Source organism: Rhinatrema bivittatum, chromosome 8 (assembly GCF_901001135.1).
Source record: "Rhinatrema bivittatum chromosome 8, aRhiBiv1.1, whole genome shotgun sequence".
In the NCBI taxonomy this organism is placed as follows: Eukaryota; Metazoa; Chordata; class Amphibia; order Gymnophiona; family Rhinatrematidae; genus Rhinatrema; species Rhinatrema bivittatum.
Genome location: NC_042622.1, coordinates 75,446,745 through 75,462,762, shown reverse-complemented (window position 1 = coordinate 75,462,762; position 16,018 = coordinate 75,446,745). Strand labels below are relative to the sequence as shown.

Below are 16,018 nucleotides of genomic sequence, written 5' to 3'. Positions count from 1 at the left end.
TCTCTCTATGCAGGCCAGCACTCTTCTGGCTTTAGCTATCACCTTATACCATTCAGCTGTAGTTGCTCCCCTCCATGAGATCGGGCCTCAGGACCAGCCTCAACTTAAAAAATTCCATAACGTGAGGGTATTAATTGTGGTAGTGTTCCTGGCTGGTGGGGTTAGGGGAGGAGGGATAAAAGAAGAAATGGAAGAATTTCTATTATTTATTTGTAATGACCAATTGGTAACTGACTAGATGGGAAAGGGAAAAAGAAGGAGGGATTTCTTTTTATTTTTTAACACAAAGATCAACTGGTTGCTGACTAGGAGGGAGGTTTTTTTTTTTCCTAAGGACGATATTGTTGACTGGTTGGGAGAGGAAAGGGGTCAGAGAGAGAAGGATATATATATATATATATATATATATATATATATATATCCTTCTCTCTCTGACCCCTTTCCTCTCCCAACCAGTCAACAATATATATATATATATACACATACCGTATTTTTCGCTCCATAAGATGCACCTGACCATAAGATGCACCTAGGATTCAGAGGGGGAAAATTTAAAAAAAAAAAAAAAATTTTGTGCTAAACCGGCTCTGTCCCCTGGCGTCTGTGCGTCTTATGGAGCAAATTAGGGGAGTGCATAACATTTTTTTTTCTCCCCATTTTGTTTTCGGGTCTGGGGAGGGCCATTTCGGTCCATTCCCCAAATCAGAATACTTTTGTCTTTCTATTTCTGTGGGAACCCCCCCGCCCCCCAAAAAAAAACAAAACAAAAACCCATCCCAACCCTTTAAATTAATTAACAACCCCCACCCTCCTGACCCCTCCCCCAAGACCTGCCAAATTAATTAAATACACCCCCCACCCTCCTGACCCCCCCCCAAGACCTGCCAAAAATCCCTGGTGGTCCAGCGGGGGTCCAGGAGCGGTCCGGGAGCAATCTCTTGGACTTGTGTCGTCGGCTGCCAGTAATCAAAATGGCGCTGATGACCCTTTGCCCTTACTATGTCACTGGGGTCGACCAATGGCAGTGGTAGCCCTGTGACATAGTAAGGGCAAAGGGCCGTCGGCGCCATTTTGATTACTGGCAGCCAACAGCCCAAGTCCAGGAGATCACTCCCGGACAGCTCCTGGACCACCAGGGACTTTTGGCAGGTCTTGGCGGGGTCAGGAGGGTGGGGGGTTGTGTAAATTAATTTGGCAGGTCTGGGGGGGATTGTTAGATTTTTGTTTTGTTTTTTTTATATTCGCTCCATAAGACGCACAGACATTTTCCCCCCACTTTTGGGGGGAAAAAAGTGCGTCTTATGGAGCAAAAAATATGGTAATAGCAACTTTTTTTTTAGAAATTTTTTAAACAAGTTAGTTATCTTAAAATGACAGCCCACATTCAGGGCTGACCCATGAAATTAGAGATTGGATGGGGAGGGAATATAACCTCCCCCTATGCTCCTTAATTTTGGGGGGACCCCTCCCCCACATTCATCAGCACTGCAACAAGTCCATGTAATTTAAGGAAGCTAGCAAGCTGGTCCCTGGCATAAAAAAAAAGCTGAGAAATACCAATGTACACAACCATTCATAAGAACATAAGGCTTGCCGTACTGGACCAGACCAAGGATCCATTAAGCCCAGTATCCTGTTTCCAAAAGTGGCCAAGCCAGGTCACAAATACCTGGCAGGATCCCAAGGGATAGATAGATTCCAAGCTGTTTAACCCAAGAATAAGCAGTGGATTTCTGCAATTCTCCCTTAATATTTGTTAATGGACTTTTCCTCCAAGAACTTGTCTAAACTTTTTTTTTTTTTAAAACACAGCTATACTAATAGCTTTCACCACATCCTCTGACAACAAATTCCAAAGTTTATTTTATTAGTTTTAAATGTATTATTCAGTAACTTCATTGTGTGTCCCCTGGTCTTTGTACTTTTCGAAAGAGTAAACAACTGATTAACATTTACTCATTCCATTCATTATTTTAAAGACCCCTATCATATCTCCCCTCAGTTGTCTCGACCTCTTTAGCCTTTCTTCACAGGGGAATTGTTCCATCCCTTTTATTATCTTGGTTGCCCTTCTCTGTAATTTTTCTGATTCTGCTGTATCTTTCCTGAAATGTAGTGACCAGAACTGAACACAATACTCAAGGTGAGGTCACACCATGGAGCGATACAGAGGCATTATGATAGTCTCTGTTTTATTCTCCATTCCTTTCCTAATAATCCTTAGCATTCTGTTTGCTTTCTTGGCTGCTGCTGCACACTGAGCAGAAGATTTCAATGTATTTTCAACGATGACACATAGATCCTTTTCCTGAGTGGTGACTCCAAATGTGAAACCTTGCATTTTGTAGTTATAATTTGAATTTCTCTTCCCTAAGTGCATTACTTTGCACATGTCTACATTAAATTTCATTTGCATGTCCAGTCTCCCAGTTTTGCAATGTCCTCTTGCAATTTCTCACAATCCTCTTGTGATTTGACCACTTTGAATAATTATGTGTCACCAGAATATTTGATCACCTCACTTGTTGTTCCCGTACAGAAGCATGTATGTGAACCTTTGAATGGTTTTCCCATGTGGACAACTGTATGTGTCCTGTATATATGCTGGCACAATTTGCCTCATGGTGAATGCAGGGTTTTGTGCCATTTTCTTCTAAATGGACTTACTCCTAAGATTTTATTTCAGGTTAGATGGCTGTTGGAAGGCTGGTACTGGAGAAACAGAATATTTCTTTCAGCAATTCATCCTTTGGTAGTAGCGGCTGTAGGTCTTTCTATGATTTTCCTTAGGTTTTCTAGTTCTCAAATGTATATGGTATCTGCATCATGAATTTCCTTTCCTTGTACTGTAGTAGGATTTCCCAAAGGGGCGGATTTTAAAAGGGTTACGTGCTGTGCCCGGGATTGCGGGCCGGCCGTTGCCGGCAACCTACGCCTGCCCGGAGGCAGGCACAACTTAAAAATTAAAGGTAAGGGGGGGGAGGTTTAGGTAGGGTTGGGGGGCAGGAAGAAAGTTCTCCTCCTTATAAGGCTTGTTAAAGCCGAAGGCAAAAGGGCCGGGCTGTTTCCCAGGCTTTGCCTTTAAAAGGGGCCTGATGTCGATGAGTCACGACTGCTGTCCCCAGCGATTGCCATCATCCGTTGTAACCGGTACCCCAGATGCTGTCGGCACACCAAACCAAAGTGCGCCGACAGGGTGAGGAGACTGCTGCGGACTAGAAAGTTGCCCTCCAGTGGTGCAGTGCTAGGGTAGGGGGATGCAGTGGACCATTCGGCCTGAGCCCACACATTTTCTTTCAAAAAAAAAAAAAAGAAAACCCACAACTTTACATTACAACTTCTGTTTATTATTTCCTGCATATTCCTTGTGCAATTGTCCAGTCAGAGGGTAATTTTCAAAGCAACTTCTGCGTGTATCACAATGTTTTGCAGCAGAAGCAGCCTTTGACAAAGTTGCCTGCTCGATATACAGGTAAACACATGAACATACGTCATGTTCTCTTATAGGTTTACCCAGTCTGAGTGGAGGCATTCCTGAGATTAGAGCTGGGAAGGGTTTGCATTTACAAGCACACTTTGTAACTCTTATGCACATAAACTATCAGGAAAATTTTGGGTGCACCAAACGGCAGGTACAACTTGTAGGTGTTATATTTGGTGAGATAATTTTCTAAGCAGGCTTATGTGCTTAAGTCTGCTTTGAAAACTGCAGTAATTGATGCATGTATTTGCAACTCACATTATGCAGGATGTTTGAAAATTATCCTCTCTATGTATATGGGTTACTGCTGTTAAATAGCAGTTTGAATTTAAACGTGATGTATGTTCTTTTGAATACTGGTTAAAAAATCTGACTAAACAGAAGGCTCTGGAAACTTGATATTTTCTCCCTGTTTATTTATCTTGTAATGCCTCTCCTGATGTTCCTGTTACAACTTGTAATTCTGATGTGACTATCTTGCTGGTTACTGCTCAGTATGTTCAAAAGAAGACAACCTGCCCTTTCTGATCTAATTTCTTTTTAACATCCAGATTATTTTTTGTATAACTGAATCATGGCAGTTAGATTATGACCAAATTTTGTTCAACCAGCTATGTCCCCCTGAGGATATTTCTCGCTCTCAACCCCATTTGAAAAGGTGCAGAGGTGTTCAAGTTATTAATTTATAAAGGTTCTTGGAGTATGAGACATGAGGACCTTAGTGGTTCCTCCTTTTACAAAATGCTTGTCTTTTTCTCCAACAACCTGAACATTTGCCTCACTTACTGTCCCGTCTGGGTCTGTTGCAATCTAATATCGCCAAAAATATAAGGAACACACACACTGAGGTAGATTTTTAAAAACAGCGCGATCGCGTGTACTTTTGTTTGCGCAGCCGCGCGTATCCTCTAAAATCCTGGATCGGCGCGCGCAAGGCTGCCGATTTTGGGCAGCCGGCGCGCGCCGAGCCGCGCAGCCTGCCTCCGTGCCCTCCGAGGCCGCTCCGAAATCGGAGCGGCCTCGGAGGGAACTCTCTTTCGCCCTCCCCTCACCTTCCCCTCCCTTCCTCTACCTAACCCAGCCCCCCGGCCCTATCTAAACCCCCCCCTTACCTTTGTCCGTAGATTTACGCCTGCGAGAAGCAGACGTAAATCTACGCGCACCAGCGGACTTCTGGCGCGCCGTCCTCCGACCCGGGGGCTGGTCCGGAGGCCTGGACCACGCCCCCGGGCCGGCACCACGCCCCCGGTCCCGCTCCCGAAACACCATGCCCCGCCCCCGAAACGCAGCATCATCGGGTCCTGCCCCCCGACACGCCCCCTTCCAAAAACCCCAGGACCTATGCACGTCCCGGGGCTCTGCACGCGCCGGCGGCCTATGGAAAATAGGCGCGCCAACGCGCAAGGCATTTAAAATCCGCCCGACTGTGTAATACAAATGTTATTACAGGTCTTGAAAAAATACCAATATAAACATTACACACTCAACAAAACAACATTGTTATAATGAATGAGGCCTCAAACATGGGGCTTCAGCACAATGTTATAAGTGAAGCACACCATCCCTTGTCATCATTTGCCTGTCCTTTTTTGGAAATTTTTATAGTGAACAAATAAGTTCTCAAAAACTTTTTTTTAAATTATGTGTCATAATGAGATGCCATTGTCAGTCAAAGAACAAGTTACTTAAATTGTATAAGAATTTCAATGACACCCCCAGATATAAGGATTAGAAGCCAAGATGTCAAAAATTAAATCCTTTATTGGAGACTTAAAATCTTAAAAACGCCCGACTCAGGCCGAGTTTCGCCCTCTGTCAAAGGGGCTGCATCAGGGGCTATTATTATGTGAAATACAATTCTTATATGTACAGATGGAGTATGATATAATGCATCAACTGGTCTCCGTGCAAATGTTTAACCAATGTGTTGCAACCAGCATTGTTCCTTAGTATTCACATAGACAGTATCCCATTCATTTATTTGCTGTCAAACACATATCTCCACGGTGTTTTTGCGGATGAACTCGCCCATCAATCTGTTTGCTGTCAGTCACGTATCTTCACAGTGTGTTTACGGATAAACTCAAAAAAATGCCCCAAGAATTTCCCACCGGCGCGGTGAACAGGCCGCTGCCACGACTGAAAACAGCGCGTCTCATTCGGGAGTACAGCCAGCCCCTCCTCCAAATGATCCCCCGATCTGCCCACTTACTGCCCAGCCTGCACCCGATGATCTCGCCGAGGATTTCAGCCTGCTAGACCACACAACCTGCCGCATGCTTCTGCTGTTGCATTCAGCCTGCTAGGCCGCACAGCCTGCTCACATGCGCTGCTGTTGCAAAAGCAGACAGTTGCCAGTGACTTTTCTTTTTTTTTTTTTTTTACAACAAAGATTTAAAGGCCCAGACACACAGGAAAGCACAAAAATAAAAATAAGAGTACTTCCCTGTCCTGGGCAGGCGGAGGGGCTTCAGGCCCACCGAGGGAACCAGACCACTGGCTGTCAGTGGTCCCGGGGTCACGGGCATCCAAACCCCCGTTTGCCCGGCTCAATCCGAGGGACGACCCTTCTGCAGGAGGTGCCTGTCATCTCGAGGAGCAATTTTCCTTAAAATATCCAGTCAGTCAGTACTGCAGGATTAGCACCTCTACCATGTGCTGGAGGTAGAGAAATACTGAGGGACTGCAGGTGGCACTCGCGTATATGGGGCAGTGCCCAAAGTTTTGTTCTCTACCTCCATCTGCTGGTAGGGATGAATAAAACCCGCTTGTCTGGACTGATCTGGGTATGTTCAGGAAGTAAAGATTTTGTAACTGTGTGTTAGTGCCATGACTAAATGTTAAAGGATGATCAGCAAAGAAAGCTTTTCTAATGACATACTTTTTAAATTGTAAAAAAACAAAAAAACCCCAACTTAAACCTACCAGAACAAGCATCAGTCTTATCGAATTCTTATTTACCCAAATATTGTTTCTCGATTACCTGAACCATTCCTTCGTCAAGAACTTGCTTGTAGATTTTAAAAAGTTGAGCTACAAATTCATCCACTTTGACTGTACTGAAAAATACAAAAGGTTATACTATTAAAATTTTGTGCTCATCATTCAGAACAAAAACTGGCCTAGCAGTCTGTACAGGGCTGCAGCTTATCTGCATATTTCTCTCAGGTGGGTAATCAGAATCCATCTGGGCTTGAGCTGTTGCCACCCCATGATCTTTCCAGAAGTTAGCCAGGTACTGGGGAGGCTGTAGCTAGTCTATATACTTTTAAGTTCATTTAATAGCTTATATTTTGTCTTTCCAAGATTACAAATCTGCCCAATATGGATCACTTTGCACAATATAAACAAAACAATCACATTTTGAACATTAAAACAATAAAAAGAAAAAAAAATCATTGTTTAATGGTACCTTGATCAACAATTTCTTACTATGTATAAAATTATTTGATTTTTGGAACACTTTCTCACTGGCATTGGACATGTAACCTTAGTTAAGCCACCCTTTTTGGGGGAGGTCTTAAGGGGTTCAGTGATCTGTGCGATGTCTTACTCAGAGTTTGTTCAAGTTTGCTAGTATTGCTATTTTACAAGCAAAATTATGTATTTTGGAAATTTAGATTAGCACTGCACCACCTCCAAGTCAACTACAGTTTATACAGATGCTTGACTAGATACTCTTAGAAAAATTAGATGCAAAATTTACTCAGAAACCACTTTCTAAACTTTATATGGCAGCCTGGGATGGTACCAAATAATTTTAAATTGTGGATAAGATAATGCAAGGTTCCTATATCAATATATCATTTATTTTGTGGGTGTATGTGTGTGTGCGGTGTATGGATGGATATCTTGTCATTTTATGTGTTATGGCTATTCCTCACTGACAGTGACCAAAAAAAAAGACAAACAAAATGAGACGTGCGATATGTTTTGGATATTTGTTTCAAGTTGTATTGGACGTTTATTATATTTAATAAAATACATATTTAAAACAAATCAAACAAGATAAATATGATTTAAAACATACAATCTATATAAAACAGTACTTTCACTGCCTTGACCTAGTCTTGTCTTCCAATTGCTATCTCTCAGACTTCTTGACCTCAGTCCTTCCCCTCTATCATCATCATCTGATAACTTTCACACTTAATGATACTGTGGTGAATGAAGGTTAAAGACACCAACTACTTTGTGGCGAACTGTATAAAGTTTGCTAAGTTATTTTGCTGGGAACTGCTGGTGATTCTAAAGCTATCCTGCTAAGGAAAAGGTAGGATAAGTACCCTGATTAAAGAGAACTTTAGAAGTACACAAGAACAGAGAACATTTGGACATTGGCCCTCTCACCCATTAAATATAGGCCCTTCCAACTTCAACGTTTAGCTGTTTCCTTCGGTTTCCGCTATCAACTTTAGTAAGCATAAAAAAAACCAAACCTGCCGGCGATTATAGATCTCTAAGCTACTTAATAAATGTTATGTTTTGAAACTGAAAGGCTGCTTCATCACTGGCTTCGTGTCCTCTCTGGGGAGGAAACCAGGCGGGGTACGTTTCAAAGTTTCAACAGAACCCAAGCCTCACTGGTACGGCAAGGGAATTCTGACCTCAAGGTTTACCTTAAAGTGGCAAGCTCTTTGAAGTTTAATGGGGGGAGGGGGTTTTATCACCCAGGAGCCAGTTGACATAGCATAGGCTCTAGTGCGTGATTTTGCAGAATTGAGAGGGATCAAAGATGGAGAGTTAGCTAGGGGATTGAACCACGAGACCTTAACCCCCTTACACCTGTGAACAGAGTTGTCCCTATTATTTGCAAGATTTTATGGAGCAGATATAGTGTTAGGAAATATTAGAACGCAGCATGCCCAGGAGAATCAGTAGCTATTAGGTCTTGACAGGAAAACCTAGGAGAGTGCATTTTGCCTCATATCCACCTATTGGAGGTAATACCCAGACAAGACCAGTTAGATGGGGAGCTCTACAGAAGTGCTCATATTGAAGCTTGGCCTTTGTTCAGAGAAGCAGGGGAGGACATGTCTCTGGGACAGAAAAAGCACTAATCATTTGCTGGTACAAGTACTACAAAATTGCAAAACAACCTCCAGAAGGAGAAAAGCTCCTGTTGCCTCAGTTGCTTGCTCACTGCAGAACTAGGATCAAGGCATCCTGAGTGAGGCTTCTGCCTCACAGCATATTCAGGATATACTATATGATCCTTTTTTTGTGTGAAGGAATGGCCACTCAGGTGGAGAAGGAAACTGGGAAAACATTTCTTTCAACTCTGGAGGGGGGGGGGGGGGGGGCAGATTCCTATTCTCTACCTAGGCCATTATTAGCATGATCCTTTGACTCTAGGATTTTAGTCTCCGTAATCTTTTGTGCCACGAGGAACGGCAATGCTATTGCAAGGATTTGAGGGTTCTACCTGAGAAGGAAAGCAGCTAAACTCGGTAAGTTTCATCATTCAAACTAGAACAGTGGCCCACCTCACACCTATTTTAGTCCCAGATGGTATCTCCTTAATAATAATGGGGTCAGACACCATGTACAAACAGTGCTGGATATTTGATATTATAAATGTCTTGTTTGTGGTCTCATGATTTGCCTCCTCATGCTGTAGCTGCTATTACTGAGACTCACATACCTAGGCTGACTAAGCCTGATATTATAATGAATCCTGATCCATGGGGACAGCTGCCCCAAATTGTAGAAAAGTCCCTTCAGAATATGAATATGTGGGCAACTTCTCTTTATGATGCAGGAAAAGTTACCTTCCAAGACCTATTACAGTGTCAGTTAATGGCAAAGTAAAAATCTGGTTTTTTCCCCCCAATATCTGTCTTCTCACCAATTCTTTTTAAAATTTACATCTGGATAATTTGACATCTTTCAATCCTATGACTATCAACCCTCCACTATTTCTAATCTTAACTATTGTCTCTCAGCAATCACAAACATTTATTTAATAAAACTTAATTACGTGTTTCTCATCAAATTACAAAGCGTGGTATAATAACAATCATCCCGCTGTCGCTCCTTGTGACCTTGGGCAAGTCACTTTATCGTCCATTGCCTCAGGTACAAACTTAGATTGTAAGCCCTCTGGGGATAGGAAAATACCTGCAGTACATGAATGTAATCTGCTTTGAAGCGCTGAAAAAAAGTGCGAAAAGCAAAATATAAAAGTCTAAATCTAAATCCAAAACCCAATTCATTCAAACTCTCCCCTAATCATCACATAACAGCATATACAACCCCAGGTATAAATCCTCTAACTCCAACACATACTAAAAACTAAAAACAATAAAATCAAATGAACAGTCATCTGCTGTCCCATTAACAATAAAACTTAAAAACAGAGTTTCTTTGGATAAACCAGTCCGGATTACCTCTGTTATGCCCACCCTCTAATTCAGAGAATATTCTTCAACTCTCAGACACTGTAGACTGGGGCTCTATCGTGATTACCAACTATCAATGAAAACTCACATCTCGGCCATGGTGAAGTTCACATTCTTCCATTTTGGACAGCTTTGACAATTATGCAACTTAGAAAAACGTGATCTAGCCACCATCATGTACTCCCTGAGCACCAGTCACACTGAATAGTGCAATTCCCTATACCACAGTATTACACAGCACTGCCTCCAGTGGCTCCAACTGTTGCAAAACATAGCAGAATAGCTTATGGCAGGAGCTAACTTGATACCTGCATAGAGCCTCTATCCCTAATAAGCTCCATTGGCTCCACATTGAACGTTCTTTCTATTGCTTCAAAAACCTGAATCTAACAGCATCAGCATAATAATCTCAACTCTTGCCCACATACACCCCAACAAGGGAACTTTGGTCCTCTCGACGGACCACTAGCAAAAGTAAGGCTAGCCTGCACAAAGGTTTGTGCATTCAGTTGCTTCACATCCAAATCATGGAATATTTTTATTGAACAATATTTATTTTTCACCCATCCACCTGCTACTCTTCATTTTGAAAAACAAACAAAACAAAACCTATCTATTCAGCCAACTTTCCTTGAACTCTGCATCTGTGCCCATCTTACTGTTAGGTATCCTCCCTTACATATGAAAGCAGTGTCATCTTGTTGCTAGTTATCTTCCCTGTATTACAAAATAAGTGTATATCATATATTGCTTTCTATGTAATTTTGCATTGTTCAATTCCCACTTTACAGGTTATGTCCTCTCCACTCTTGACATATGTCCTGCAATTTACATCTTTGTTTATAATATACCTTGTGCATTTCCTAGGAAAAGGCAGAATGCAAAATGGAAATGCATATTGATTGTACCTTGTATTTTATATATTTTTTAGTCGTCAAATGCACCAGCTCCAGGCAACATATTTATTCATTTCTATTAGCTCTGTAAGTCTTAGGTAACCTTTTGGCTAGTAAGGCAGAGCATCAACGTAAAGATAAGTGCTCTTGAGCAATCATCCAGACAGAGAAGCACATACGCCTCCAGTCCGTAAAGATGCACAGCCACCATGGCTAGGCATTTGGTAAATATCCATGATGCGGACACCAGTATACAATACTGGACATGGTGTTTCTCTATGATAAATCCAAGATAATGCCCGTGACTGCATTGCATCCCTCTGAGTTTAAGCATCCTTAATATCCAGCAAGCACTGCCGATCTCCTTTTGAAAAGAAAAGGTCAAATCTCTTGAATTTCTCTATTTCATAAGAAATTTGTTCAAGACTTTAGATCTAGGATGGGTCAGACTCCCCATTTTCTTGAGGATTAGGAAATATTTACATAACTGCTCTTAAGCATTGTGATGATGTACCTAGCAAGAGTTTCTTTCAGGAACTGGAAGTCCTGGCTGACTGAGTCCACCAGCAGGTTGAAGTCTTGCTGAACAGCCTTGGCTTCTTCAAACAGTGATCTGGGAACAACAGATGGGAGCAAGGAAAATGGAGCATAATTCACCACCTGCAGAAAAAAAAAGTCTGTTACACACTTGATTTCTATGGCAAAGAACTGTACGAAGTTTAAAAGCTTCTCCTGCTCAGCATGAATATTTTGTAAACAAAAATATACTGAACTGAATGTTCTTCATAATCAAAACATGCTACCACCATCTAAAATGCAACTGGTTACCTTCAAATATAAGATGAATGATGTCTTTAGTGTTGAACAATTACACTGATGCAAGAATGCTGCATACCTTGGACTGATACTATAACATTCCACCCCCCCAAAGCAACCTGTCAGCTGTAGAACTGAATACTGAAAGAAATATGGGAAGGGTACTTAAGTCCCTAAACAAAAAAAGGCCCATCAGCAGAGATATAAAGGCAAAGTTCAGTCATTTACCTATACAAAAGTGTGCTAGACCAGTTTTACTTGCTGTGACATGCATCTTTCCTGACCAAAGCTGCAACCAAAGGTCAAGTACTGAGAACTTCAGATTTAATTATCTGGCAGTTTCTGGAAATTATACAGCCAGCAGATGACCAGCTCATATGCAAGGAAACCCATGACCAACATGAGCCAGTCCAGACCAGTTTGACCCTTTTTCTCCTCCATCTCAAGAACCAGAGAAAACTAGTCTCACCTCTTTCTGCTATGTGACTGGGTCACTTGCAGAATACCAGAACTACAGAATAAAGGCAGGCAGAACAATTAATATACATAGGTTGAGACCAGATGATACAGAAAAGATACATGCAGAGACAAGACGATGAAAACTGAATGCCACACACAGACACCTAGAGAAGAAGCCACCCAGAAACATCCAGAGACCAGCACAGAGGCTCCACAGATCATAACAAAAGGACCAGAGACCTCAAAACGCAACAGATTGAGCACCTCCTTTCTGTGGAAAAATCGTAGGGCGAGAATAGCGCTTAGGAAATTAATGATCCATGTCAATGCAAGGGGGGGGGGGGGGGAGTGGGGTTTCCCCAACATACAACTTTATAATTTGGCGTGTGCACTCCAGTCAGTTGGAGATTGGATTTTTGATAGTTATTTGGATGTGCAGTTGGATCGCCAGTTAGCGAAACCCCTAGACCTATGTTTTTTGGTCCATGCGGGCACAAAAGATCTTCCTGCGCACCTGAATACAAATATCCTAGTAAGATATGCTCGGTTTGGCTGGAGTGCTACTTGTAAGAGGATGTCACTCTCCTGGAAAATGTCACCATTAATGCCCTTATGTGGCAATCCTAAATTTATAAAGGGCCAAGATAGGAAGGTTTTTTTTAAATGTTGCACAACAGGGCTTTTTCTGACTTTATCGACCCACAGACCCAAAAGATATATCCATTTACTAAATGTCAGGACTTATTTGGGTTTTAAATCAAATAATATTTTTTGTTACTACCAAATTGCAAGCTTTATTTCCAAGCATCCTGGGCTAGATTTAGCCTCCTATAATTTGGGCCCATTTCAGAGATTAATGGCCCTGTTCCGAGGTAGGAAACAGTCTTTGGCCAATATCTATAAATTGTTATAGACATCTGTTTCTTATGGAGTGCTGAGGCTCTTGGCTGAGCTCTGGATTCGGGACTTGGGTTGTGACATAGATGAAGAGGACCTACTGGAGGCCTTAAATGTCTTTTATAAGGCTATACCTTCGGGTCGGCATGAGGGAACAGTATTTACGGATAATACATAGAATTACTCTCACACCTCTTAAGAGCCTTTTGGATGCAAATTATCTCATCCCCACAATGTCCCAAATGCCCGGAAACCCAGGCTTCGCTGAGCCACGGGTTGAGGGAATGCCCCCTAATACAAGAGTTCTGGAATTCGGTGTTGACTACCTGGCAGAGATATTGGGGTGCCCACTCCCAAAGAAGGCATCTGTAGCTACACTAGGTATTATAGATGAGGAAATAAGTTGGACTCTCCAGAACTATATGCTTGTGATCAAAGGTATAGGCATAGCCAGGAGATGTATCTTATCCAAATGGATCCAGCAGGAACCACAGACAATGGACTTCTGGCACGCTGAAATGCCTGCTTTCCTGAACCTAGATCACCGAACCTGGATTCTGTTGAAGCAATGAAAGAAAGCGATCTTCTCGAAAGTTTGGGACCCTTTTATTAAACATCTCCCAGCAGCATCGCAGGGCAAATATTTAGAAACGGCTTGAAAGTTCTCATGTTATGTCCGCTCCTTGTAATAGGGAATTGGTTCTCTGTCTAGGGTAATAATTAAAATGTCTGCTCTTGTTAACACTATAATATCCCTTAACTATCCTCTTGGGTGAGAAACTAAGGGAGAGACATGGGCGAGGGAAGAGTTGGGTGGGTCAGGAAATGGAGGTTCCTCTGTTACATTTTCAAACATTGGTTAATGTTAATTCTTGTTGAAAATTCATTAAAGACAATTATAAAAAAAAATAAATAAAATGAGTAAAATGGTTAGGAAAAACCTGAAAGGATTAACTGCAAAGGTTTAAAGTTTAGTTCAGGCACAAACATTGTTGGAAGCCCAAGACCAGACGACACCAGATGTTGAAAGCCCAGACCAGATGATTTCCACGCATTAGAAAAGGTGGAAGGAAGGCTAAACGACTACCAGCATGGTTAAAGATGAGGTGAGAGAGGCTATATCTAAAAACATCTTTCAAGAAATGGAAAAGGGATCTGAATGCAGAAAACAGCATGAGCACTGGCAAATCAGATGCAAAGCTCTAATAAGGAAGGCAAAGAGAGAATTTGAAAAGAAGCTTGCTGTAGAAGCAAAAATTCATAATAAAAACTTTTTCAGGTACATTTGAGATAAAAAGCCTGCAAGGGAGTCAGTTGGACCATTAGATGATCAAGAGATAAGAGGGGCACTTAGGGATGACAAAGCCATAGCAGAGAGACTAAATGAATTCTTTGCTTCAGTATTTACCAAGGAAGATGTAAGAGATATACCCATTATAGATGGTCAATACATGCACACAAGATCCAACAGAGAAACAATCAGAACATAACTGCAATATTATTCAAAATACTTATAATCAGAGACATTTTTCTAAACTTTTTTCTGAATATTATCCTACTTTAAAGTAATCAACTCTTGATAGCTGTTATGGTAGTGACGTAATACGTAAGTGCACATTTAAAAACGCACGTGCTCAGTGCCTTTTTTTCAAGTCTGCCTGACAGCGTCTTTGAATTAGTTCCTTTACACTTTAAATATGCAGACTCTGATTGCACTTTGTGAGTATATACAGAGTTTATACAGACTAAAGTGTAAGCCATACATAATTTTGGTGACACTTTTTTCAACTGCTTTTTTGTCAATGATTAAAACATTAAGAATAAAGCACTGCCTTTTCTCCTATAGCTGAAGGCATCTTGTCTACAAAAATATGCAGAGTAAAGCTTAGAGTTCCTAGCTTTGCCAGAAACTGCCACACAGAATGAGGCATCCTTGGGCAAGTGACAGCAGAAAAATCAGTGGAAAATACGACTCCTTCCCCCCTCCCCAATTATTTTTTTTCCTGTCTTTGTGGTTAAAAAACACTGATAAATTCTTGGGGAAAATAAAATAAAAACTGAAAAAGGGTCTTCATCAATAAAGGTCAATATTTAAAAGCCATCTGATATTCTGGAAAGGAGAATTTGGAAGGTACCCTCCTTATCCTTAGCCATTACAGATATAAAGCAACCCATCACCAACCCTGCTATCTGGCTGAAGGACTGACATGCCTTTTGTCCTGGTGTGGATGATGGAATATCTTTTTCCATTACCAGAATGGAATCCAATACATCTGAGCTCTATAAAATTTGAATTGGAGGTCAATTAGATGTAAGAATACCAGAAAGCAAATGGGATCTTGAGTCTCCAGGCATAGCCTTTGTTCCATTAATTTTGTTGGCGTAAGGACTCTAATAATTGTTGGGAGTAGGGGTATCCTAGCCACCTCTGTCCCTGATAAAATTCTGTGTAGGCCAGTATATAGCTGCGCTGGAAGTACTGCTGCACATTGTGTTGATGATAGAACAGCCCTGCTGGTTCTGGGGCTTGATACATCAAGGATTTATGCAGCGATGGTGTAGATGCACCTTTTTTTCTTCAACATATGCCGCTTTTAATTACTCGACCCCAAGGAGTCAGCCTGTTCCACCAAATTGGGGGGGGGGAGGGGGGAGAGATACTTTTTGAGGAGTTCCTGCTGAACTCAATTCCTGGAGAGGCAGATGAGTCTGCATTTTGGGAAGAGGACAGACTGTGGCTTCTGAGAGACTTATGCAGTTCCTCCATTTTCCAGGCCCTCAACTTTTGAATACATGAGGACATCCATTCACAATTGTAATATTTGGCCAGGTGGTAGTCCAGTCCCAGGCAGCGTTAGCAGAGGTTATATCCATCGGTAATGGACTTTCTTCAACCATTCACGATAGATTTCTTACTAGGCATGATGAAGAAAGAAATGTTCTCGATTTCCCTATTTTGTTATCACTGAAAAGCACTGTTTGCAGACTGCTGAGGCAGCAAAGCAACTTTTTCTTTAAAGTATCCAGATTTTCACTGAAAAACAGAGAGAGGTAGAGACACAAATCCA

At 41.7% G+C, this 16,018-nt stretch overlaps 1 protein-coding gene across 1 annotated transcript in view; it reads right to left on the bottom strand.

Annotated features, from left to right (window-relative positions):
• GSS (glutathione synthetase) overlaps positions 1-16,018 on the bottom strand; it is a 153,080-nt gene that overhangs the window by 106,064 nt on the left and 30,998 nt on the right. Inside the window, exons 3-4 of the mRNA XM_029614256.1 lie at positions 11,293-11,438; positions 6,465-6,540 (exon numbers count right to left, since the gene is read on the bottom strand). Of these exons, the coding sequence (XP_029470116.1) occupies positions 6,465-6,540; positions 11,293-11,438 (222 nt within the window). The remainder of the gene's footprint in view (positions 1-6,464; positions 6,541-11,292; positions 11,439-16,018) is intronic.